We start from the raw sequence: 25,377 nt of genomic DNA on the forward strand, positions 1-25,377 counted from the left end.
TCTGGTCGCCGCCCGAGCAATCGATCAAGAAAGCACAAGAAAACCCGAATGACAAATCGTAAAAGACGGTAAACAGTCCGGTTCGGCGCTCGCTTCAAGGCAGCGCATTTCTTTGGCGACGAAGCGCGCGCATCTCGCGTGCACACGTGTGCATAAAAAAAAATCTAAAACAAAACTAAAAACATGTTTCTCAGTGTTGGCCCGCGAAGCGAACAGGCCGCACCAGCACCGGGTGTTGCGAACAACAAAACACTAACACTCGTGCATTGCAAATACACGACGCCACAGCGGTGGGATAACGTGTTACTTACATCCAGTAATAGCAGCTGCTGCCGTAACCATGGTGACGACAATAGGAGGAGGACTTCGTATTCGTGCGTAAAACCTCGACTTGACCGAATCGCGCGGAGAGTCACTCCTCCTCCACAACACATATGTAGAAAACACACAACAAAGGTCGCCTTCAGTTAACGGTATGACTCATGAGACGCAATTGGTCGCAAATGTAGCCAATCGCGTGATGCGAACTTAGAGTTACTGATACCAATACATGCGCGAAAAAATTATCACGATGATTCGTGACTAGCGCTGACTATCAGAGATAGTCATGACTGCCTACAATGCACCCTTTTTTTTTTTTTCACGATGATCCAGAGCATGCGCACTTCCTCTAGCAGAGAAATTGCGAAACGTCTCTTGATCTCCGAGGCTTCCGTTTTGGCGATATCAGCTGTCTTGGCCTTTACGAAAATGGCAGAGGGTAGCGCAGAAAAATGAGAAAGGCAGATGAGATGGCAAACGGCTAACAGCGTTAGCAAAAAACTCACAAACACACTAACAGCGTTAGTAACAAATTCACAAACACACAACGGACCAGCGCCAACTGTCAGCGTAGTCGTGTGGCTCGCGTTCTCCCATCTTCGTCGAAGGCGCGCCGCATTTCCTAACCAAGGATACAATCAACCAAGCGAACTAATTTTAAGGTCTAGCGAGCTTGAGCGAGCCAGTGAATCTAGCAACAGGAAGTGACCTCTTACGCCAAAAATATAGGTCACGGCAGCAGCGCTACAGCCAAGTTTTAAAGGGACCCCGCAAAAAACGCTAACGTAAAGTTGCATCAATAAATACGCTGTTGTAATAGCGATCCAGCCACCTTAACAGCGAGAGTAAGCTTACCGTAAACAAGATGATAGAACTGCAGCTATTGCACCACTAGTTTGATGTCATGTGGTTTGACACGTGCTTTATGTGGCCAGCCAATCACCTCGCGGTAATAAAGAGCTATATCACAATACGAGGAAAAAACTAAAAATTCAGCCTGTAGACAGCGTAGTTCTTTGTGCTGAAAATCGGAGCCAAGTAATAGGCCGAAATCTGTGACATTTCTGTGACGCGGCAGTGCTGGCCTTCCGGCACAACAAAAAGAATAATACTTCAAAGGCAGGGTTTACTTTACCCTTTGCAGCGAGTACTGAATAATTTTACACTTCATAAAAGAACATACAGATTATGCGTTACCTTATATTGCAGTTTACTAGTACCCAGGCTAAGCCTCCTTCCTTCATACGCACCTCCATTTCCCTATCAATAGAATGTACCGCTACATACACTTCTAACGGCAACCGTTCCAACGTAATCTTTGGCATTTCATGTGCCAAAAGCACTATTATGATTGAGGCACGCTGCAGTGAAAAGTTCTGCAAGTTTTGGCAACCTCGGTTTTTCATAACATGCGCCGACATGATACAGCAGACGGTCCTCTAGCATTCAGCCTACACCAAAATGCCACCCTCCGCGGCATGGTATCGAAACGACGGCTTTCGTGTAATCAGTCGAGCAAAGCTACCGGTTGTACAAACCGCTAGCGTTTTTTTTTTCTAATTTATATTCTAAACATATCTTTATGATTCGAATTGGTCACTTTCCATTCGCTTTGAATCCAACAAACTTTGGGAGGAGAATGCTATTTACTGGTCTTCCTGAGCGATTATCCTGACACTACATTGCGACGTGTCGGGTTACAGCTTCCGTACTGATATTGCAGCAAACTATACACGTGCCGTACTATTGATAATATATATATATATATATATATATATATATATATATATATATATATATATATATACATATATCCTCATATGCGTCCTTCACTTAGGAGCAGCCAGAGCAGGTTTCCAAGAGCGAAACGCTGCCCAGAGAGTTATAATACAGAACTTCCCACGAGCCTCACCTACAACGTACCGATGCTAAACACCACAGGTAAGAGTAAAAGGAAAATCGGGAACAAAAGGAGTAACAGCACTACCTTTACGTGAGGCGTTGTTTGCAGGGGCCCTTTTAAATCTGGCTTTCCTCCGCTCTGCAGCACGCAGTGGCTTTACGCGTCACGACAACACACACACGCACACACATGTACACACAGGAAGGTTCGTGAATAAAAAAACACAACGGAGACGAGTGGCACCCCCACACGCAAAACGCGTCCTGACGCTTCTATACACCTTGCCCATTCTATAGAGTTATTGCTTTAGTCATCAGGCTCGCTTTGTTAACGGCCCGTGAGGCGACTACAGCGTGTGCGCTGTTATATTGACATGAGTATGTCTGTTAGTGAGTCCGTCATGTCGTACCTTCGATGCCGCCAACCCACACAATGTATTTACATCAGTCAACATCTCGCTACGCACACAATGTGTTGCATCGCCCTCTCCTCGTAAACATCGAAACGTACAAACAAGGAATACAATTGCGAGTTTTATGTACAAAACAAATTACGAAGTCACCGGTATTAGGAGCAGTTATAGGACATTGGACGCGGCCTAAAAATAACACGCTGGCTCGCGTCTCTCTCCTGCTCGTTTGATCGCTGAGTGCACAAACTGTCAAAAAGTCAACGATGACACTGCGGGACGTTACCCGTACATATACAAAAATCTCTCTCTCTCTCTCTCTTCTAGCTCCACAAGCACATACACAGCTCGCTTACAGTGTCGAGCAAAACAAACACAACAAAAGTAAACACACCACCGGGACCAGTGCATTCAATGCGCACTTTCACTTCAATCACATCCTTCAGGAGAAAAAGCAAGGCGAGTCCCAGCGTTATCAGTCGCGGTACTTGTAACATTCAATGTTATCTGAAGTTGATGATTTGTGGGGTTTAACGTCCCAAAACCAACATATGATTATGAGAGACGCCGTAGTGGAGGGCTCCGGAAATTTTGACCACCTGGGGTTCTTTAACGTGCGCCCAAATTTGAGCACACGGGCCTACAACATTTCCGCCTCCATCGGAAATGCAGCCGCCTCAGCCGGGAATCGAACCCGCGACCTGCGGGTCAGCAGCCAAGTACCTTAGCCACTAGACCACCGCGGCGGGGCAATGTTATCTGAAGTTACACGAGCCAAAACCACGATACGATTACTAGAGATGCCATAAAGAAAGGCTCCGGAAATTTCGTCCATCTGGTGTTCTCTAACGTGCATTGACATCGCACAGTACACGGGTCTCTACCATTTCGACTCCACCGAATCGCGACCTCCGCGACCGAACCCACGACCAGGTCAGTCACCTAGCATATCATAGCTACCACACCTCCGCGGCGGACTTGGGACGTTCATTTGGCGAGACAAAAGTATATAAAACCAGCCGACAGGAAAGTTACCAGCCAGTATACATAAAATTAAATCGGTTCTAAATAAGCTTTCCCACATACTGTATTTCTCTATATTATTTTCGTTACTTTTTTAGTTGAATGCACCGACGTCGCTACATCCGGGTAATCCACAACTCCGATTTCCACATCCCGTGGGCAATTTACAACGTGAAACGCATATGACAGACGCGGACTTTGTTTCTTCCGCGCGTTTGCGAAAACCGGCCACACTACCACGAGACAAGGAATCGAACCCGCGACCTTTTTTTCTCGCTCACTAGAGCTAGTGGTAGTGAGCAAGCTACGATCTCCTAAAAAAAAAAAAAAAATCAGCGAGGCTCGCGCTTCCCGCAGTCCGTAACAAGAGTTACTGGCGATGGCGTCACAAACATTGCGTGCGCGATTCAAACACTGGCATTCGCCCGGCCGTTACCCGACCGCTTTCTACAACTCATCACGAGGAACTGTATACGACAGGCGCTTAAAAAAAGGAGCTCTGAAATAAATGCGCCCAAAATCAAAGCCCCGATTAACAAGAGCAACAGGGGGCGCAGTTAAGCACGCAACACGTACACACACTATTTTCAACGATAGGTGCGGCACTAACCGCCACAGGCGAGTGTTCGTACGTATGTATATGTTATTGCGGTAAAGCCCTCAGCGGCGTATAGTAAGGCATAGTCCCCTAGGAATGGGGGGGTGGGCTTCGGGCCTCTAAAGTTCAGAGTACGCGCCATATAGAGAAATGATCTAGGAGAGAATAACGACAGAACGCCGAGAGACGGTGCGACCAATGATGAAATGCAACTCATGACTCGAGATAGTAGTGACAAGGTGGCAAAGAAAGAACATCGAAAATGTGCCTCCGCGATTCAATGCGACCACGGCTGGAGAGTTCAGTGATGCAGAAAGCCTCATAATGACAAATAGGTGAAAAAGGTTTCACGATTGCACACAATGTATTACACAGTTCGTCGGCCAGCACGGCGAAGTACACGAAACGATAACGATAAACACACAATGCCCCCCCCCCCCCCAAAATAGAAGACACAGGCATGCGATTTTAATGCCAACTGGCTAGGTTAAAAAAGGAACATGATTTCTCCATTTACACTGCTCGGAATGTTGACAACTGCACCCCGATGACGTGATTTATGTTGTTGTTGTTAAAGTACAGTAGTAACTGGTGGCAAGGAACCTGGTTTTTATTGAATTACGAAATCAAGCGGCAACGAAGAAACGAAATAATATATGCCCCTCCCTCCACACACACACACACTTAAGAAAAATTAAAAAGAATGTACATGGCCTTTCTCAAGCAATTAAAAAAAGCACAATTAATTTTTTCAGCACTTTCCAGATCACCGCGACTTCATCTTGACGACAGCCGGGTCACGCAGTCTGAATACGCGAGATATTTCATACAGTCTGTATGACCCACTGCACCAACCGCAGTAACCGCGTTAACGATGGTGATATATAGTGTTTCATGGCACAAGGTCAATCGATGGAAAGAACGCCAGAAACTGCCTTCATGATCAATCATGAGCAAGTTATCGTAAAATAAATTTTAGGGAGGTATTGCATAACACTTAATTGAGGCCCGCCCCGAGATTGATTAACGTGCCACCAGAAGCTAAAGCATCGTTGCAATTTTCCAACTTTGCCCACATCACAACGTTGCAGAGAGTGGCACACACCGCAGCCATTCAATCTACCTTGGCATTTATAGACATCGTCCTTTCAAGTTTTCTGAACAGCGTGTAACTAAAAAAAACAAAAACAAAAAACACATAAATACTACAGCAATAAATGTTTCACTTATTGCAACCCCGTTTTGGCAAGCTCATGGCCAATGTGATTGATTGATTGATTTGTGGGGTTTAACGTCCCAAAACCACGATATGATATGAGACACCGCAGTAGAAGGCTCCGGAAATTTTGACCGCCTGGGGTTCTTTAACGTGCACCCAAATCTGAGCACACATGGCCAATGTGGTTCAAGTTCTTACAGCGGACGGATTTTGGGTACAAATACCTTAAAAACAAACCTCCCGATTTTTTTATCTATCTACCGCCAGTGCTAGCTCCTTTAGTGTTCGCCAAATCGGCCCAAAATCCCCTTCTCCGACTCGGACAGTTGGCTTAAGATGGCGCCTGTCCTAGTCAGCCCCTCGGTTTTGTGTCCAATCGGCGCTGTTTATGAAATCATGCAATGCCAACTAGACCCAGCACGCACCTTGCTAGAATTCGTTACCACGGCTCGGCTGACTCGGCCCTTGCGGCGTGTTCGGTTGGCGGTAGGCTTAAACAAACGTACACTTGTTCAATGCTTCCCTCGCCAAGCGCTCCGCGCACCTTCCCTTTCGACATGTTTGAGCATGCTCGCTCGTTTATATTGCATCGCACGCATTTATAGTCTTTTTTGTAACGCGCGAGGGCCGGCGGCAGCAAGTTGCTGCTACAGACTTTCCGAACGCGCGCTAAAGGACACTGGAACTTGACCCCAGCATGTACGGCCAACATTTCCGACTTACAGTGACTCTAAAATGGAAAACAAAATTTCCCACGCAAGTAAATAAATCCTTCACGATACCGAAAACACGAAGTTCGCTGCGTAAAGCAGCTTCGTGCGCGACGAGAGAAAAAAGGAAACAAATCCAGGTGGCACCCTGAAATTTTCGCAACAGCCGCCGTGACGTCATTGGTTTTGACGGCGTCTAACTAGGGCCTATGTAGTTCTGAATTGCAAAGGATGAAGCACATTGTATTCCGCGGGAGCCAGAGAGTTAACATACTCAAGTTGGAGTAAATTTAGTTCAGCCAATGCGGCCATAATACGAAAAAAAAAAAAACGACTTCATCGGAGCTTCCGGCGACAAACTTCATGTGAAACTTTTGACATCGACGTTCTAATCTATCAATGAGCTCATGGCAGTGAAATTAATGAAACTGCTTTTTCCATAGCATAGTTTATCAGTCTAAACTACTTTGCTGCTCTACTTGTGCGCCTCTGAATCGCACTGCAGGTTATCCCTCCTCCTCAGTATTGTTCCTGCCTCTATGCATCATTCCCATGCCAGATGAACGCTGACCTGAGAAGTACTGTCCCCCTCGCTTGGTAATTGGTGTCGTAAAGAGCAGAGATCTATTTCATAAGACGCATGCCACTCCATGGCTACGCTCCCGAGTACAACGCCATTCACCAACGAGTAAAATAAAGTCACTTCTTAAAGTAGGCGAGCAGTTTCAAGTACACCAGTAGCGCTGCAAATTCGAGGGTCTTCACAGGCGCATGTTAAAGAGAACCTCAAGAGTGAAAACTCGAGCAGCTCTCCCACTTACATCTCCCCAACTTCTGCGTTCCATGGAAATCAAAAGCCCAGTGTGACGTGGAATACGGTCGAACTACGACATAACATATTTAAATCGGACACAAGAAGTACGTAATGTCGAATAGGAGCTCTTATCGTAACGGTGCGGCTTCTCCCAATCTCTATATCCGATCATTCACTAGATCAGTTATGTAAACGCATACACTAGCGTTCAAAGCCCCCCCCCCCCCCCTATATGCTTAAAAAAGAATACTTAAGCTTAGAAGATATGAATAATGGTACCGCTGTAGCGAATGTCTGGACATGTGCTGTGCTATTCTTCAAGGCAGCAGCTTCACTGCCTTTAATAAAGAAAATACCACTTTATAAAGAAAAGAACATCTGCTTGCCACCCAAGCTAGGGCGACAACCCCTGTTCATACATGTTATGGTGATACATGTTTAGAAGGGGAGGGGCGGGATGAAGGACTCTTAAGCTATCGCCTTTAAGGGTTGAACGCGATAGCGATATCCTGTCCCTAGTTCGCACTTCAACCACTTAGCACGTACTTTTTATTGCATGATGTTACCCAAGAAGTTTCCAGATGACGTTGAAACTGGCTTGTGTCAGTGAAGCTTTCGCGTATATGGCTACATTCTGCGCAACAGGTAGCATGTGTTTAAACCACGAGCAATTACGCGTGCGAAATGTTTTCGAAGTTACAAGCACTCACTACGTGGTCTTAAGGGAATACAACGCGTGTGCCCTTTGTAATAGATGACCAGCTTTGAACCACGAAGTTGTTACGATAACCACAAGTTCTGACGCTACATGGCAATTACGCTTGTAGTATGCAATATTACTGCGATATTACATGTTATAGTGTCAAGCCAGTATAGAGGACATACGTGTTTGTAAATCATGGACGTTACTTTTACTGCATTTCGAGACAAAGTTATTTTAACTACATATCCAAGCACACGCATGCATGTGTGGCAGAACAACTGCTTGACACTCAAGCGGCCTGGGTTCCATCCTCACTCGGCCTCGGAAATTTTTATTAATTATTTTATTTGCATTTTTCTCAATTTTCGGGTAAAGGACAAAACGACGCCGGACTTTCTGAGAAACGAGCTCTTTTACCGCTATCCCGTTAAAACGTTCGCTACGGCGACACGCCCCGTTCATGGATATTTGGGTGATCACAGGTGATATTCACTTTCGACAAGAAGGAGAGTTTCGGACAATTTGTTACGTGACGCAGAGGCGATACTTCTATGCGAGACAAAAGCACCGATGTATGCGAGTTACACAACTTTTCGCGGCAATTCCATCGTAAACGGTGGCGTTGTCCGTGCCACCTGCGCAAGCAAGAGTACGGAACACGTAGCTACAGGAAATATGAGGTATACCAAAGTCCCCGCACCTCGTAACACGCCAACAGAATGAACCTGGTAATGAAGTCATTGGAGCGGGGCGACGAATGCCCAACCACCTACCTCAGCTCGTCAACTAACGAGAGTGCATACAATTCAGTGGTGGGCTACGACTGCCAAGCAATTGGAGCTAATCGTACGAAAGAGCCACCGATATTCGCTTTGTACGTAGTATTGCGTTAACCGAAAACGCGCAGTGTTTGAGTCGGTATGGCAGCAGTGTTATTGCACCCGAGAAGGCCGTATAACGGGACATAAAAACACACTATTGCACTTACGTATCGAACACATAGCAAAATACGGCTCACAGGTCGTGACTGTCCCGGTAGCTCCGTTATAAGGGATAGTATGAAAAAAAGTGAAGTTTACACTAGCTGCGTAAAGCTTGAAAAACAGGGAAGCTGGTCCATCTTATGGAAGTTCAACGTGGCTGATGGGAGGTCTTTCGTTGGCGCAAAGTAGAGGCGAATCACAGCCCGTCACAGATGGTGCAAGAATGTCCGAACTCCAGCGCCCCAAGCTAATGTACAAAGCTGGGCGTGATACCCTGGTAAAAGCGCGGACCTTTCGTCGCTCGTACTTTGCTCGCACCTCGCCGGGCAAACTCGGCGCATGCGCGACTAAGAGAAATAAAAAAACCCGGCTGGTGCACAGCCGTGGCTTGATTATTAATAAGCAACGGCGCGGAGGATTTTTTTTTATATCACGAGCTTTAAGAGCTTTGCTTTTTAAAACAAGAACTAACATTTCCCGTTACGTCTCTGAAGCATTTAATCGGCCCAAACATAACAGTAACAAAAAGCGTATCTATCAGAGCAGTTGAAGCTAAGGCTGCTTTTGGAGTCTGGCCACGGCAGTCGCCAGTGCTCCGCCTAAAAAATGCGCACTTACGATATGCTTTTGAGTACTTGAATGCAGGTGCACTTTAAGAGCCCCAAGAAACTAGGGTTATTTTAGAATTTTTGTTACGTTCGTGCGGTTTCACTGCAGCCACCGCAGCCAGAACAAAACTCTCCGGGTGAGCAGTGCAATACCAAGAGCTACTGGGCTACCAAAATAAGCAGCCTGTAGTTTCGGCAAAGCCACGCACATAATCTTGCAGCATGCAGGGATGTTAGTCGTGCTCAGCGTTCATCTCACGTTAAAAACCGAGTCTATTTTTATTTCGATTGCGAAGCTTCTTCTGAAACGCGAGCGAGTCTTATTTTTCGTAGCTTTCAGTAATTTTCATGCTGCCGTCGAGTGTGTCCTTCGCGTAACCAGGGGTATGCCGAAACTTCATGTGTGCTGCATATAGAGCGACGAAAACCGATACACAGTACATTTGGTGTTGGCTGCATTAAATGTGACCGCGATTGGGCTAGGTGCAGAACTAACTTGTTGATCGCAATTTAATATGACCGCTGCTACATGCTACAGATAGAGTTCAAGCACACCAGAAGTTGTTAGTGGGTTAATAATTGTCAGGGTTTCACGTCGCCAACCCGCGATACGATAATGAGAGACGCTGTCGTGGAGGACTATAGAAATTTCGACCACCTACGATTCTTCGGTGGACCCACGCTGGTCTCGAGCATTTTCGCCGCCATCGAAAATGCCGCCGCCGCGTCCTGAGTGGGTTCAAAGCACTTGCACGGGCAAACTAAATGGGTCGCGAGACTTGGAACGAAAAGTGTCGAAAACCTATTGCCACAGGCATTGACACCCACCGACAATTGAAGCGCGACTAAATGAGGAGGGGACAAATAACCAAAACCAAAAACCCAACAAGAATTTTTTTAAATAGTCGTAATTTACTATATGCCAAAGTTAACAATAAACTTACGATTTATCTGAAACTTGACCAAATGGTTGATTGTCTCATATTGTTGTCGAGTGCCAGAAGAGGAAAGGGGGGGGGGGGGGTGCGTATCAAGGCAATCTGCTCCCAAGGCTTGTGTTCAGTTCAGCTCATTGCGGGGTCAACAAGGCATCGCTCGCTTTTGCGTGCTAGTTTCGTGCGTACCTTCCGTGGTTAATTTGTTTGCCGATGTGCTGTTCACTGGCGCAAGATTGCAGAGCTTAACTACCTCAAAGAGTGAGTAGATAGCCGCTCTTGTGACTGCCTTCGTTGTTTCACGGCCGGCATGTCCTAGCCTTTGGTGACGGTGAATGCGACGCGCAAACAACGAGACGCTGTACTCTACAATTGCCAAAGCGATATTCTCCAGGCTGCTGTCTCGCTGCAGTGCTTTTCCACAACTGGGCAACGCGAGTTCTCGAACTAATATACCATTATGCTCGTGAAGAGTAGTGTAACAATTTCATCTGCAAAGTTTTCGTCATATATAGCAAGTACACTATTTGGCCAATGAAACAACCTTGCTTCTTCAGTTTTTTTTTTTTCTTGTTGGTCTTCCTTTTCTCTAGCGCACGCAATTCGCGAACCATCAGGCGCCATAAAATCGGGTATTTAATACGACAAGTGAAATGTCAGCAATCAAAAAAAAAAAATTTCAATTTCGCGCCATGTGGGGCAAATGCACGACAAAGCTACTGCTTCTGGTTATGACGGCGTATTTATTTTTTTTTATTTCTTATTAGTTGTCCCCTCCACACGTAGATGGCGACGATGGCAACGAGCCGCCAGCTACTGGACCCACGGGCTTTTATGGAACTTACGCTATCAGTTTGCATACACCTTGGTACTTGTCTTAGTCTCTATGGGACATCCTGAACGTACCATTATCCCGTGCCTCTCGGAACTGCGTTGTACCGGCGCACCAGGCGAGGTTCATTGCAGCAGGCAGCTTTATGCCGGTTAGTATCATCTCGTGACAGCAAATTCAACCAAAGCACAGATGTATATTGCAATTAAGTGCTATGTGCTGCACGGCTGCTACTCTAAATGAGTCATCTCCAGTCTAATTACAAATTCCTAGTTTATTTTTGTTTGCCTTCAACAAAAACTGCACGTCCACGCTGCGTGAAGGGGGAAAAAAATGGCGTAAAGCAACACACAAAGGGTTCATGGGCACCGTTGTCTGTCCGTGTGTTGCTTTGGGCTGAAATACTTTCCCTTCAAGAAGCCATGAACTAACCCCCCCCCCCACCCCCCCAGGAGAACATTTTGCTAAGCCACACTACGTGGTGGACCTAACTCACACAAGATTGCACAACTAGCCCCGCTGATCACGGTCGCGTGTTAGGAGCTTCTGTGCTCCGTAAAATGAAATACGCGTAATGACAGGTCCAATAAGCAGTTTGTAACTAAGTACTGAAGAAATATGGGGACACGAAATCACTGACCCAGAGGAACCTGTAGTCTTGTATCTCCAGTACGAGAGACAGTGAACGTGGATATCAACTTCCTGAACGGGACAGACTCGTACACATACACGCACTACCAGAAACGAGTACACCTTTGAAAGAGTTTTACAAGGATCACGAGAAGCCCAATAGGGTGGTGGTAGGCAGCCTTGTGAACAGGCACACCTCAATTCCCTCCAACATGGCCACAGACCAACGACGTCTACACTGCCGAGAGGAAATAACGAAAGTGAGGCTAGAGGACTGCCAGTATTGCAGACACCGGGGAGGAACTATAGAAAAGAAGCTCAGAAAGTCAAGCAATCGAGAGCGATGCGATTGGAAAGAATTGTGTGGCTCACGTATGATAAGCTTGGAAGCTTTTAACAACAAAAAAAGGCTAGACGGCATACACAAATAAACAGAGTCCCTGCAGCATGCCATTCATTTCACTGCTGGTACCAACTGCAGTTTGAAGATCAAGAGGCCACCCCTTTGAGCGTAAACACAAATGCAGGAGACATCTTGATTTTCCCCAGTAACACGCCCACAGCAAATGTGGCATTAGTGAAACTGTGGGCCGCAATTACTAAAGGCTACCGTAACACAATACCCCTTCTTTTATTTAACACGTGCTAAACTCGTAACTATGAAGTGTGCTAAAACAAAACTACAACCCCGAACTTTATATCGAAATGTCGTCGTCTAAAAAAAGAAAAAGGAAAAGGGCATCGCTTACAAAGTGAAGGGCACAATGCCTATACATTGGCTGGCCTGACCGCCAAAAACGCGGGCCTATGCAACTATTACAGTTTATTCATATCGTCATTGTTAATTATTGCATGAAATGTCAATATTTCTCTCTGTTTCCTTGGAAAGCTCCCAAGCAGAAAGCCCTTCCCTGAACTGCAGACATCACATCACGGAGTTTTCGTCGAAGGGCAAATGAGTGGTCCCGACGCGCGGAAACTCGATGAGGAGAAGAGACTTATTGCTGTTGTTTATGGTAAAAAGGAATCCGATGCACCTATGAAACGTAGAACAGGGGAGGCTTTTAATCGTAGTTTCCCTCTGTTGTCAAGCGGATGAAATTCTACGCAAGGTCCAAGAGAGCCTTATAAATCGCTACTGGGCGAAATGGGAGCGTCGTGGCAGAGTTGTTGAGAATAAAGTTGGACTGCCCGATGACAAAGACCGCAGCGTAATGCTACTGGGTAACATGAAGGGATGTAACTTTTACGAGTGGTAAAAACTGGATGTGCTGACGGTTACAGTTCCGTTGAAGAAACCCGCTCTCAAGATGCGAGCATTGCATGCGAATTAATATTGCCCCAGATTATGAAAAAAAAAGGGAAAGAAACAACAGGCGAGTTAAAAATGTACGTGTTTCAGCTGGAACTTTGCCACCGTGAAATGAGAGTGAAACGGCAAGCCGGTTACCGTTAGCCCAACCGCCATCTGCAAACAACTCGAGCCATGTAAAATTGGCATCGATATTGGTGACATTCAGAAGACATGTGTAACGCCAATGATTTGATTGATATGTGGGGTTTAACGTCCCAAAACCACCATATGATTATGAGAGACGCCGTAGTGGAGGGCTCCGGAAATTCCGACCACCTGGTGTTCTTTAACATGCACCCAAATCTGAGCAGACGGGCCTACACCATTTCCACCTCCATCGGAAATGCAGCCGCCGCAGGAGGGATTCGAACCCGCGCCCTGCGGGTCAGCAGCCGAGTACCTTAGCCACTGGACCACCGCGGCGGGGCAAAATGTGTAACGCCGAGATCACTACTTTAAGATGTCTCTTTCCTACCTTTTGCCCTGCGATTGTAGCGCCGAAAAGGCAAAGATGAAAGATATAGTTCGCACTACTATGTTTAACTGTATTGAGAATCAGGTTTTACTTCTTTCACTACCTTTGTTTTTCTCTAATACCACACGATAAAAAAAACAAATAAAAAAAACAATCATGAATGAGAAGTGGGCGATTTCACAGTTAAATATCCATGGATGCAAATTGCAACAGGCTGATGCAGAAATGTAAAATGTGAAATTGGTCATACTTAGCTGGTCTATGCATTACAACACCATTTTATATTAAGCGTGAATAAAAGTTGGCAGAGGGCTAATGACCAAAGAGTAAGGGCGTATTTACAGCTTATGCGTAATTCATAGAAATAAAAACAAAATTAGCTGGCCATAGCAAAGCGACCCTGCCCCTGTCATCTCCCACTGGGAATGCTCGGAGTAATTTGGGCATGACCAGTTAGTTGTAAGTGCTACCAGCTATGAAGTTGATGAACAAAAGGTGCCTCGGTTTGCATGCCTATGCGCATAATAGCAAATGCCGCATCAGTCTTCGTTAAAATTATGACAGCTGTAACACAAGCCACCATGAAGGAACTTTAAAATTTCTGTGTCAAAGTTCACGCCAACCAACAACTCCAGTGTAAATACTCCCTAGTAGAAACGCCAGATGGTGGACCATTGGTCAAAAGGACCTTCCAGCGCGACCTTCGACAAAGGCTTGATTGCAAGTTGCCCTAAGCACCACCCCGTACCACACCTCTGGTAGCCACTGGGCTGTCTAACGATCGAGCGTAAGAGAGAGAGAGTGAGACAGAGCTGGCGAGAGAGAGAGAGCGAGCAAGCACGGTGAGCGTTAAACTGCGCGCGCGCGGCGTATAGAGGGCGTGGGGCGCGGCCAGCCGCAGTCTGACTAGGAGTCCTCCCGCACGGCGGCGAGCACGGCCGGCGACCTGCGACGTCACTGGCCGCTCGCCTGCTGTGGCGGCGGCGACCGGACACCCACGTCCCGAGGCGAGCTCGCCGCACTCGCCGAAGAAGCAGCGACGTCGCCACCACCACCGGACCCTCCTCCCACCGCCGCCGACTTGGGGCCCGGCGATGCGGAGGAAGGCCGTTGTGGCTGAGCGGTGGCGAGCCGCTTGCACTTGGCCCGGCGGTTCTTGAACCAGAACTGCACGTTGCGGGGCTCGAGCCGCGGGAACCGCTTCCGGTACGGCGCACTGTTCAGCTCGTCCGTGTGACGCACGATCTGCGCGTGCGACGGGTGCGTGTTGAGCGCGAACCAGCGCTCCAGGCGCGGCACTTCGGTAACCGGGTCGATGAAGGTCCGGTTTCTTTTGCGCCGCTCGTCGCGGAGCCCACCCGGAGAGTCGACGCGAGCCGCGGCGCACGACCCTGACGTCACCCCCGAAGACGCCGTCGTCGCGCCGCTGTGGCACCGCGCTTCGTCGTCGTCGCTGTCCTGGGGAGTATCGTCGCCGCCGCCCGCAATTCCTCCGCCCCCACCGCCTTCGTCCTCTTCCATGTCACTGCTTCCTTGCGAGTCCCGGGGCTCCTCCTTGACCAGGTCCCCGTTGCGGCCACGCACCGAAAGGTCCAGCGTCGCCTCGGGACTCGGTGGCGGCGAGTCGTCGTCGTCTTCGAAAGAGTCCTCCTGCATCATCATGGCGGCTCCGCCGAGCACCGCCATGGACGAGGAGAAGCCGTTGCTGTTCCTGTGCTGGCGGAAGCCGTCTTCCGAGTCCTGCGTTGAGTCGAGTCCGCAGTCCCAGGCAGGGCTTCGCAGCGGAGGCAGGAAGCCGTTGCTCAGCGCCGAAGACGCCGGGCCGCCGTCGCCCAGGGCGCTGCCCAGCGAGCCGGAGGAGACGCCGGAGAAGAGCTTGAGCTCAGCCCGCTTGTGCGCCGCCCGCGCGTTCTTGAACCAGTACACAACGTTGTTCACGTCGAGGGGCTTGCGTCCGCGCCGCGAGTCCAGCGAGTTCAGCTCGCGCACATACTGCTGGATGGTTAGCCTCGACGGGTGCTGGTTCTCCGCGAACCAACGGTGCAGCTTGGGCAGCTCGAGCTCCGGGTCGAAGGATGTGCGGATGCGCGTCCGCGACGAGGAACTGCCGCCACCGGAGGTCAGGGACTGCTGCAGGCACACTGGGTGCTGAGTCTGCGGCGGTTGCTGCGACTGCTGCATCCCTGGCAATGCTCCAGCCGGCGACGGCGTCGTGATTAAGCTAACGGGTTGAGCAGCGATGGACGAAGAAGAGGAAGAAGACGGCGGGGGCTGCGGCGTTTGCAGGGGCGGCTGGGACAGGCTCAGCTGCAGAAGCCGGGGAGGCGGCGGCACGGCCACGGAGGCATGCTTCTGCTGTTGCTGAAGTTGCTGCTGCTGGAGCTGGTGCTGCAGAAGTGCCACCTGGCGACAGTGCTGGAACACCTGGTGCAGATACCACTGGTCGAATTTCTTGCGCGTGTCCTCGGAGATTTCCCACTCGGCCTTGCCCTTGGTCAGAGCCGCCAGCGTAGTCTGTGCCGAGGATGGGGGGCGGGGTCCATCGTGTGGCATGCCAGGGACGAAGGGGGAGAGAAGAGCAACAAAAGAAAATGACATTCAAAACAATCGGGCGCAATGTGTTAGCGCACGTTCACGAAGTTTTATTCGCAGACATTATAGCACAATCATACGCCCACTACGTTTTCTGCAGCTCAACTACTAGCATGCGAGGCCTTCGATCTATGTCACTAAATAGCACAAACCGTAACCGTGAAAAAAAAAAATAGCTAGTGCCATCGGACATTCCGCTAGAAAACATTTTCGCAGATGAGTGCATCAAAAGGATGCATCTGTCCGTATTGAAACAGCAGGCGAAGCACATCAGACAATTAAATTCCTGAGCGCGCACCACAAAGCGTTGATGCAGGGCAAACCGAAATTCGGACCCTGCCAGTACCACGCTTGTTTCATTGTTTATTTTTGCCCTTGTAAACGGCAATGCAAAATGCGCCCTTCGGGCCGCTCACGTCTGGCAACAAATCGCAGTGGGTCATGCAGCACTACAAGCTACGGAAGCATTAGAGGGAAAGTTCGTGCAAGCAGGACTTTCAAAATGGAAGTGCATGGCATGAATCTTTATGGGATAGGTGTGCAGCGCATATACGTACCTGGTCGATGGGGCAGCCAGAACTCAGCAGCAGCGAGTGCGACTGAGCCAGCAGCACCTGAAGGAGCTTCTCCTTCACGTCGTTCACCACGTTGGGCTTGGGCCGGCTGCAACGACCAACACAACACCACACTGGGTGGTCGCCGGGCGGGGGGTTTGAACCCCCTCAAGAGTCCTGCGCGTACTCGCGCTCCCATTTTGCTCGCTCGCTCTCTCTCATGCTCACTCTAGTTCTCACACATGACAGACAAGATAGCACCGGTAGGGAGGGGGTGGGGAGGGGGCAAAGAAAAAACATAAAACTGAAAAACAGCCTGCGCATGTGCGAGATAACAGCGGGGACACTTGAGCCTCAAACAAACGAACTCTTCTCGATTGAGAGACAAAGAAAAACATGTTCGTCTGCTGTTATGACGCTAAGAACCTGATAATAGCGCATCATCAGAGATGAAGAGAACGGCAAGAATTCACTTGGCAAGAAAGTTACGCCTTTTTTTTATTTCTCTCCTGAAAGCAGCAATGAAAGCAGCCAAATGCCAATAGCAACAATGCCACAACCTTCCCGGCTCCCTGATCGGTAACAGCAGGCTCTCCGGGCCCTGGAGAAGCCCACCACAAGCGACAGGGCGTCGAAAAGGGCGTGACAAATAAGAACCGAAGAAAGAAAGAAAGGGTTGCATGTTCGCTTAATACTTTTCACCCAGTGATGAAAGCCTCCTGCACTGTCTTTTTTTTTCTGTCTCAAGTTGCACCATGTAAGGACCTAAAAGGAAAACTTATCTACGACACGGACACAGTGTACATTCCTCAAACACGCGAGGTATGTATATATGCAAAAATGCTCGTGCAATCGCAGACCTAGGTCTCACTTTCACATGCAGTACGATTATACCATAGAACAAAGCGCCGATGCCTACTCTACGCGAAGCATACTATCTCTACAGGCAGTCACACACAGCCAACGAGCCGCATGCCCCTGACTTCATATACGTACAAGCACGTACAGTAGCCAGTCGCCATGCACCAGAACATTATCTGATTGGCTGTCCAGGTAAAGCCAATGGTTCTACACTTCAAACAAGCACAGCGCTTGATTTCTATATACTTTCTCCTAACATTTATTTAAGTAGAAGTTATAGTAGGCTAGAACAATGCGGGTCAGCCTCTCTTATCCACCTGTAAACAAGATCAGTCCATCTCGTTCACGACCACTGACGCGGTATACTCTATAACTGACCGCTCCTGACTACGATAGAATTTATGAGTTGGTCATTATCCCAAACTCACGAGTCTGAACTACTCTGACACGTGCTCTGCAGCCATATTGCGCTTTGCGCCATTAAACTTGACGAATCATAACCGTCGTCAGCGCACGGTTAATACACGGCTTGCAGTCAGGTCTTCGAAAATTGGTGAAGCATGTATCCATGTAGCAATTGATCATGATTTCAAGGAAGCATGCACTTAACTGCTCATTGGTCTCGGGCCGGAAGTGCAGACCGGGCAAAAACAAAGCACTTTCACAATCCCCGCGCACACGCGCCAAACACTGCAAGCCTATCGAATACATACAGTGCCGCCGCAGGAGAGCCTACACAAATGCTTGCAGATAAATGGCGCGAAGCTCATTCGCTATGCACGTACTGTACACAGGCATGCCTTGCTCGGAAAAGGAGAGACGCACCTGTAGAGGCGTATCCTGAGCGTGGCCACCTGCACCAGGTCGCTGAGCATGTCTCCCACGGTGGCCTCTGGAAGCTCGGTGATCTGGTCGAACGACAGGGGCTTCCAGTTCTTGATCTGCACCACACCTGCACACAAACCCACACACGCGATGTCATCAGCCCCGATGCTCGAATTCAAACAAGCCCGTCAACGAGGTTGGTGAGAGGACGCAACTTCGACACTGTAGAGTTGTGACCGATCACAATCAATAAATTAGTCAATAAATCGGGAATGAGCTTATTGAACGTTGCCGTAAGGGCTGACCGGTAGCTCGATAAACGGGTCAATTTGTAACTCGTTCGGGGCATACGTCGAGAGCGACGGCATCGTCTGTCTCACTAAAAACATGAACGTACTTATGGCCAAATGAATCAGATCATACGGCGGGCGAAGCAGGAGGCATTTGCTGAAACGTCTGCTGAAATGCTTCTTGAGACACGGTCGAATGAATCGTACGGGATCGAAGGGGTGGGGGGCTTGAAGCGTAGCAACATCCATCACTTGCAAATGTTTTGATTGAACAAAGGTGTAAGGTTCGACCTGTAGCTCGATCAGCGGCTCAATTCACAGACCCCGAGTGCAAGCCGTGCCCACTATAGCAACGAGCAACAGAGGCAGATTCACGAGGTGTCAGTGGAGAGGGTGTCCCCACTAAAGCGTTGCGACATAACAACCGATCATTATACCCATCACAGGTGAGGCAAATCAACGTGTAGTTTGAAAGCAACTAGGTGTTTGGGGAACAATGCACAATATAACCAGGGTTACCAAACTTGCCACCACAATATCAGATACCGAAAACTATGTTGCAGTAACTGCACGGCAGCGGTAGCAAAAGACAAAATGGACAACAAATTTTGTCTCTTCTTATCGTCACTCTGTTACTACCAATACAATCATGATGATGAACCAACTCGCCCAAATTGAGCTCTAGCTTCCAAAAATGATATTGAACTGACACCGATAATCTACATTGAACATTTCCCGGATGTTGTCTCCACATATGCACCCCTACCGCCCTTGTGGGCACGCCTGCGGCTCGACGTGCGCCGCCGTAACACATGCATAAGCTCCGCTCGAAAGCAAATCCCCCAGAAAGTTATCTGCAAATAAGGCTTAGACACAAGTGAAAAAAAAATATTAAAAAAAAACGGCGGTGAAGAGGTTTCATCCCGACTCTCCGTCTCGTCTCGTACGCGTCGCCATAAATACGCGCTCGCATTCATACCTGCCCGAATTGCGTTCACGCATATCTGAATTCCGCGTCCCCCGTTTTTTTTTTCTTTTTTCGCTCTTATACGCGCATACAGCCAGCTCATCTCGCTTTCCTCGGATGCCCGACTGAATGCGCTCTTACGCTCCGCGGTGCCCCCCCCCCCCCCTCCCCCGGGCGACCGCATTATCTTAAGACCGAGCACGCGCTCCGCATCGGCGGCTGAGCTTCGGTCGCAGAAATAACGACGTCGAACGACAACATTGCGGCCAAAGCGGAGCGTTCGTGCGTGGAGATAAAGAGGAGGAGGAGGAGGACGGGAACATTACAAAAGAAAACACCGGCGCGCCCGCGTCGGGATATAGTTCGAGTAGCGGGCATAACCGTTGAGCCGATACCTTCGGCGTAACGCAAAAAAAAAAGAACTATAAAGACGGGGAAGAAAGGTGAAAGCTCTTGCTTTTACGTCGCGGCGAAATGCGCGCGAAGTCGCGACCTTTTCGCGCTCGGGTTGCCGTCGCTGCAGCACGCGGCTCTTGTAATACGCGTATATAGAACACGCGCGCTATGCTATGCTTGCTTTTAGTTTCGGATATAGGTTTGGCGAGAGTAAGGGGGGGGGGAGGGAGCGCACGCCCTCCCCGCCATTCCACCACCGTGGATGGCGGGGAGGGCGTGCGCTGCTGCGGAGGCGGATAGCTATATGCCGAGGCGCGCGTAATTCCTCGTCGTCGACGACCTCCTCTCCCTCCTCGGTTCGCATATGCGCAGACTTCTCCTACGCTGATTCTCTCGGCGGCGCTGCTTATCCGCGCATTCGTAAGTATCGGCTTTGGCACCCGCGCCACGGGCCCGTTATTATTCGCGGATTTAGGCTGCGGCGCCCTCGGCCGGGGTATCAGAGAACTCGTTTGCGTGCGGCGCACTTTTCCTCCCGTTAGCTACGCACGCTTTTGCCTGCTTTTTTTTTTTCCTCTTTAATTTGCTCTCTCGTATTTTATCCGGCTCCTCGGGATGATTCTTGTTTCGCGGTGGAGGAGCTCAGGAGGGGGGGGGGGGGTCGCGCTAGTTAGGGAAAACCGGATTTCGCTCATTCCTACCTTTTTTTTTTTCCTCTCTTATTCGGGATCGCGAGAGCGCCGCGTTTTTGTCGTGCGCGCGTGTACATATGCGCGGGATATGCGGATAAGAAAGAAGGAAAGAAAAGGGAAAAGGGAGAAAACACCGGGATAACGGGAGCCCATGCAGAGAGGAGGAGGGAAACCGAATGCTCGTCGCACCGTGAGCGACTTTGCGGCAGCGGCGGCTCGGCTTCTGGCGCTGTTTTTCTTCCTGCTCATTGGTTATGCATGAGCGGCGTTTTGAAATTTAGGAACAGATGTAATCGGGTTCGCTCCGCTATCCGCCGATATCCTTTCGCGTTTTTTTTTTTGCTTTGTATCCCGTTTTCCTATTAATCGCTTTTTTTTGTTTTGTTTTTTCTCTCTCTCAGCTGCCCGTCGTCGTATTCGTCGTCGGTGGTGCGAGGATGACGACGTCGCCCACGGACGAACGAGCGACGTTATTCGCGCAGATTATCTTGCCTCGACAAGCACCGATCCGCCGCCGCCGCCTCTCGGGCCTCTTATAATCCTCGCCGACGGTTCGCCTCTTCTTCGACTTCTTTTTCTTTACGCCGACGCAGTGGCCAAGCTCGTTTTCACCGCCGCCGCCACGAGAAGAACACGCGGCCCTAACTCCTCTTCTCCTCGTCGCCCCTCTTCTTCGCGGTTCAGGCTCACTCCTCGTCTTCCCGAAGTGGCTTCTCGGCTCGATCGCTGTAGATCCCTTCCCCGTACTGCAGTTGTTTCTTTTTTCCCGTACCGTGCTATCACGGCTTTTTTTTTTTGTCTTTTCTGCATTTACCTCAAACCGATCCTTTCGCCGAGTTTTCTTGCTCCGAAAGACGGAATAGCTTTAACCACTGGGGAGTCGCGTTTAGCAGTTTTTCGCCGTTGTTGCCGCAGTAGCGGCAAACGTGACCACCGTGGACCATAGAGGCGCGTAAGGTCCTTCGCGGATCCACGAAAAGGGCTGGGGAATGACGTTTCACCCAACGTTCGATTTTCACCGAAGCGACCCCCTCCCTCTCCCACCGAGGCAATTACGATCAGAATACAGTGCATCAAATTAACGACATCTTCCCAAAGGGAACCTTGATGGGATGCGAAGCAGCAGCGTTGCGCACCGACGCGACCAGCGTTTTTGACTCGCACCTCGTAGGTGTTGCAGGCGCGACATCGCCATTTGCGAACGCGATCGGCTCTGCTCAACATCGCAACGCCGGCGAAGGCCGGGTTAGGCCAAATTGCTTCGGCGCATGTTTCGGCGGGCGAAGGAGCTTCGCTTTCCGGCGTCCTCTCCGTCGCAGATAAACGAGCCGAAAGAGTGTTCACTCGATGTGCGCTAGAACATTGCGAGCAGTGGATAGGGTGAAGCGAAAGAGAGGTGACACGCGGCGAGCGCGAGGCAGGCGAGTAAGAGATTGACGTCACCGGACGGCCACTGCAAGGGAAGGCGTGACCTACTAGGCACCGCCCCTACACTTACAAAAACGAGAACGCGGTGCAGCGCGTTGGCCCGGAGACCCGGACGGACAGCGTTACATTGCCTAGTTGAAGGGCTGCTTCGCATCTAAAAAGAGGTACTGCTGTGAGGGCGGAGGCGTTGGCGACCCCGTCGCCCCATATATCTGTAAACGCATTAGGGGAAAGGCGGGCGGCAAAAGTGAGCGTAGTGCGAAAAAAAAGGGGGGGGGGGGGGGGCACAACTTCACCGAAAGTTCGATGCAACGAGTGCCACAGCAACTTGGAGCGTTGTACGTAGAAATGCAAGCAGGTAAGTCCTTTAGGATCCGAGAAAACGCTGGCGTACGGAAACGCGGCCGGTCCAACGGGCGATGGTATATATATCGAGGGTATATATCGTTTCGACGCAAACTAAGTGACCGGAACATACCACGGACAAAGCAAAGGGGTAAGCCGTCTGCTAAGTACACTCAAGCACAGTAGGGCGCGTGCGACCATGCCCGACAGCTCAATGTAAGCTGCAGTTCTCACCAAAACCACGACCCCCCCCCCCCCCCCCCAACTCACACACACCACACCCCTTGAGGCTCCTTTCGCGCGACGTAGCCCTCCCTACCAGCACGGTTAATCTTTGCTTGAGCCGCGATCGTCGGCTCCGCTCGCGCGTTTTCACTCACCCAGTATACGAAGCGCGGGACGATGTCATCACCCTTGCACTTCACGGCGACCGCCAGCGAGCGGGGTCGTCGTGGTCTTTAATGCGCGCCTATATATAAGGAAAACGGGTGTTTTGGCCATATCTCCTGCATCCAAACACGTCCGCTGGCAGGAACCCACGACCTCTTGCGTCGGAGTGCAACGCTAACAGACAGTTATAGTATACCGGGCGTACCTTGATACCGGAACCGAAGTGCGCATGCGCATATACGTACGTTACCCGTACCGCTTACCGTACGCGCGGTAATTTTTACAGATTTAACGTTACCGCGGTTGCGTAGGTGTACGTAGTGTACGTAAAGATGGCGCACTCTCGGACGCCTGCCTCGAAGCGATTTTGGCGTAGTTGTTGGAAGTTTCACCTTGTTCGCTGCAAAAGACCGTTTAAAGTGGCTTCGCTTGCCTTCAGTTAGCTTCGACGACCGAGTATTGCGAATAATGCCCCTGACACACGGGCACCCTGAAGTCCTTTAGACAAGGGGACATCTTTCGGAAAGGCGTTCGGGCGCAGTGACACACGACAAAGGAGTAACTCCTTTCCGGCAAAGATCCTTTTCGCAAAAGCAGATCCCGCATCTACTTTTCTGACAGAAAGGGAGTACTCTCGCATACAGTGTGCATAATTTATCAATAGAAGAAAACGTGTCGCAACACTGCGGTGCCCTGTCAGTATTTTTTTGCGCTGAGAAAATGTTCTCATTTTCAATAGCAGTGCGATTTGTTGAAAAGTGAAGGCCTATAGTCTGTCCATACTCTCAAACGCCTGCATTACGTCACTAGCGCGATCATGTTAGGGTTGGCAGCGGCAGTTGCTGTGTCGGTGACGTAGTATGTTGTAACAGTGGAGTCGGCTCAGTCGTTGAAGAAAAAACCGCGCGTCCAGTGGACTGAAAAGGAGACCTGGGCACTGATAAAGCTATGGGAGGACCATTTGGACGCCTTTCAAGGGCAAAAGCACAACGGTGGAGTCTACCAGGCGATTGCCGAGAGCCTCACCGACGCCGGTATTTCCCGTGCACGGGCGCAAATTGACAGCAAAATTGCCTTTGCAGCGTTTAGCTGATCTTCGATGGAGCCGAGGGCGACAAGAGTCAGGCCCACCTAAACTGCTGCTTTATCTCTGTCTCTGCGCTGAGACATCGCAGGACCATGATGAAACGCGGCACGCCGTCACTGACCCAGCTGGACGCAGCCGTGTAAAAAGCACCACAAAAACCAAAAACAGCAACACACTGACTGTTCATAGTTGCCAGACGAACTTGAGTTGCTGCTAAAAACGCAAAAAAGCGAAAGAAAATTACAGGTATGCGCATTATAAGCCACCAGACAATAAAAAAAAAACGGTTTTATGCTCCGGCGTCGCTGATTGTGATGTACATGCGCAGATTCTTTTAATATTTGCAATCTTGCTGCTTCCACAAACAGCGCCATTTTTTCTGCAGCGTTCTTCTGAGGCACCGCCTAAAGCAGTAGTCCGGCGCCGTGTGTCATCAGCGCCACTCCTTTCTGCAAATGGTCCCCTTAGGCGACAAAAGGGGTTTACTTCAAAGTACTTTACTTTTGCCCGTGTGTCACGGGTATGAGGTGGCGTAGTTTTTTAAACAACTTCCCATTTTGAACGTGTATGGAAGATCTGTGTAAAGAAATCTGCAAGATAAAATGTTTCGCTTTTGGGGCGCGGTTCATATTTATTGACTCTTATTATTACAATAATAAAACTGTAACAATGCTTCGCGCGGTCTCACAGGCAGACATTCTCGTTTTCTTTTTTCTTTTCACTGTCCTTACTTCTCAAACATCCGATAGGTGGCGCCGCCATCCCAGCAAGGGCACGTAAACGCTATACCGCTAAACTGCATGACGCTTGCTGCGCGGTAACGGCAATCCCTTAACTCTCGCTATCACGCTAACGGTAAAACAAAAATTGTGTGAAATGATTCATGTTCCGGCACATACAGATAGGTGATACGCCCAAGATAAAATGCATGCTTGGATTCAATAGGAAAGGTAGACAAAACAGATTTATTTTTAAATATTTATTCGGAGTAAATGTTGTTTTGAGCAAGCAAAAAAATTTGGTCACGTATCTCTTTCCTTCGCTGCAAATGTCGTCAAAAGACGACATTTGCTTCTGCTGACCGTACTACACGAGTCCTAATCTTATAGCGATTTCCCGCATTACACGGCTACTACGCGGAGGAACGACCTTTCGAGGACTTGCGGTGAACCTATACAAAGCATCAGCCGCCGACTAATCCTTAATCCGATTAATCCGACGAGACAATATGCGCCGAGGCAAGAGGCTACGAAATCAGACTGTCGCGTCGAGCTACTTAACTAAAGAGAGCGAGCATATATATCACATTTACGGTGAAACATGCATAGACAACGAATACAAAAGGGCCGAGCATACCAGACATGCCCGGTCCTCTCACCAGAAGTTTTTATTATTTTTTTAAATGGAGAACGTTCTTCATATACAGTCTGCAT

The 25,377-nt window shown here is 49.3% G+C and overlaps 1 protein-coding gene across 2 annotated transcripts in view; it reads right to left on the reverse strand.

The window, feature by feature from the left end:
• Nucleotides 1–14,327: 14,327 nt before the first annotated feature.
• Nucleotides 14,328–25,377, reverse strand: part of LOC119169673 (SATB1_N and homeodomain domain-containing protein dve) — a 64,483-nt gene continuing 53,433 nt past the window's right edge. For both annotated transcript variants that reach the window (XM_075887040.1, XM_075887041.1), the window contains 3 exons: nucleotides 18,350–18,476; nucleotides 16,667–16,772; nucleotides 14,328–16,031 (listed from right to left, as the gene is read on the reverse strand). In XM_075887040.1, coding sequence (XP_075743155.1) covers nucleotides 14,472–16,031; nucleotides 16,667–16,772; nucleotides 18,350–18,476 — 1,793 coding nt within the window. In that variant the 3' untranslated portion in view covers nucleotides 14,328–14,471. The remainder of the gene's footprint in view (nucleotides 16,032–16,666; nucleotides 16,773–18,349; nucleotides 18,477–25,377) is intronic.

This window comes from Rhipicephalus microplus, chromosome 2, assembly GCF_043290135.1.
Source record: "Rhipicephalus microplus isolate Deutch F79 chromosome 2, USDA_Rmic, whole genome shotgun sequence".
Lineage (NCBI taxonomy): Eukaryota > Metazoa > Arthropoda > Arachnida > Ixodida > Ixodidae > Rhipicephalus > Rhipicephalus microplus.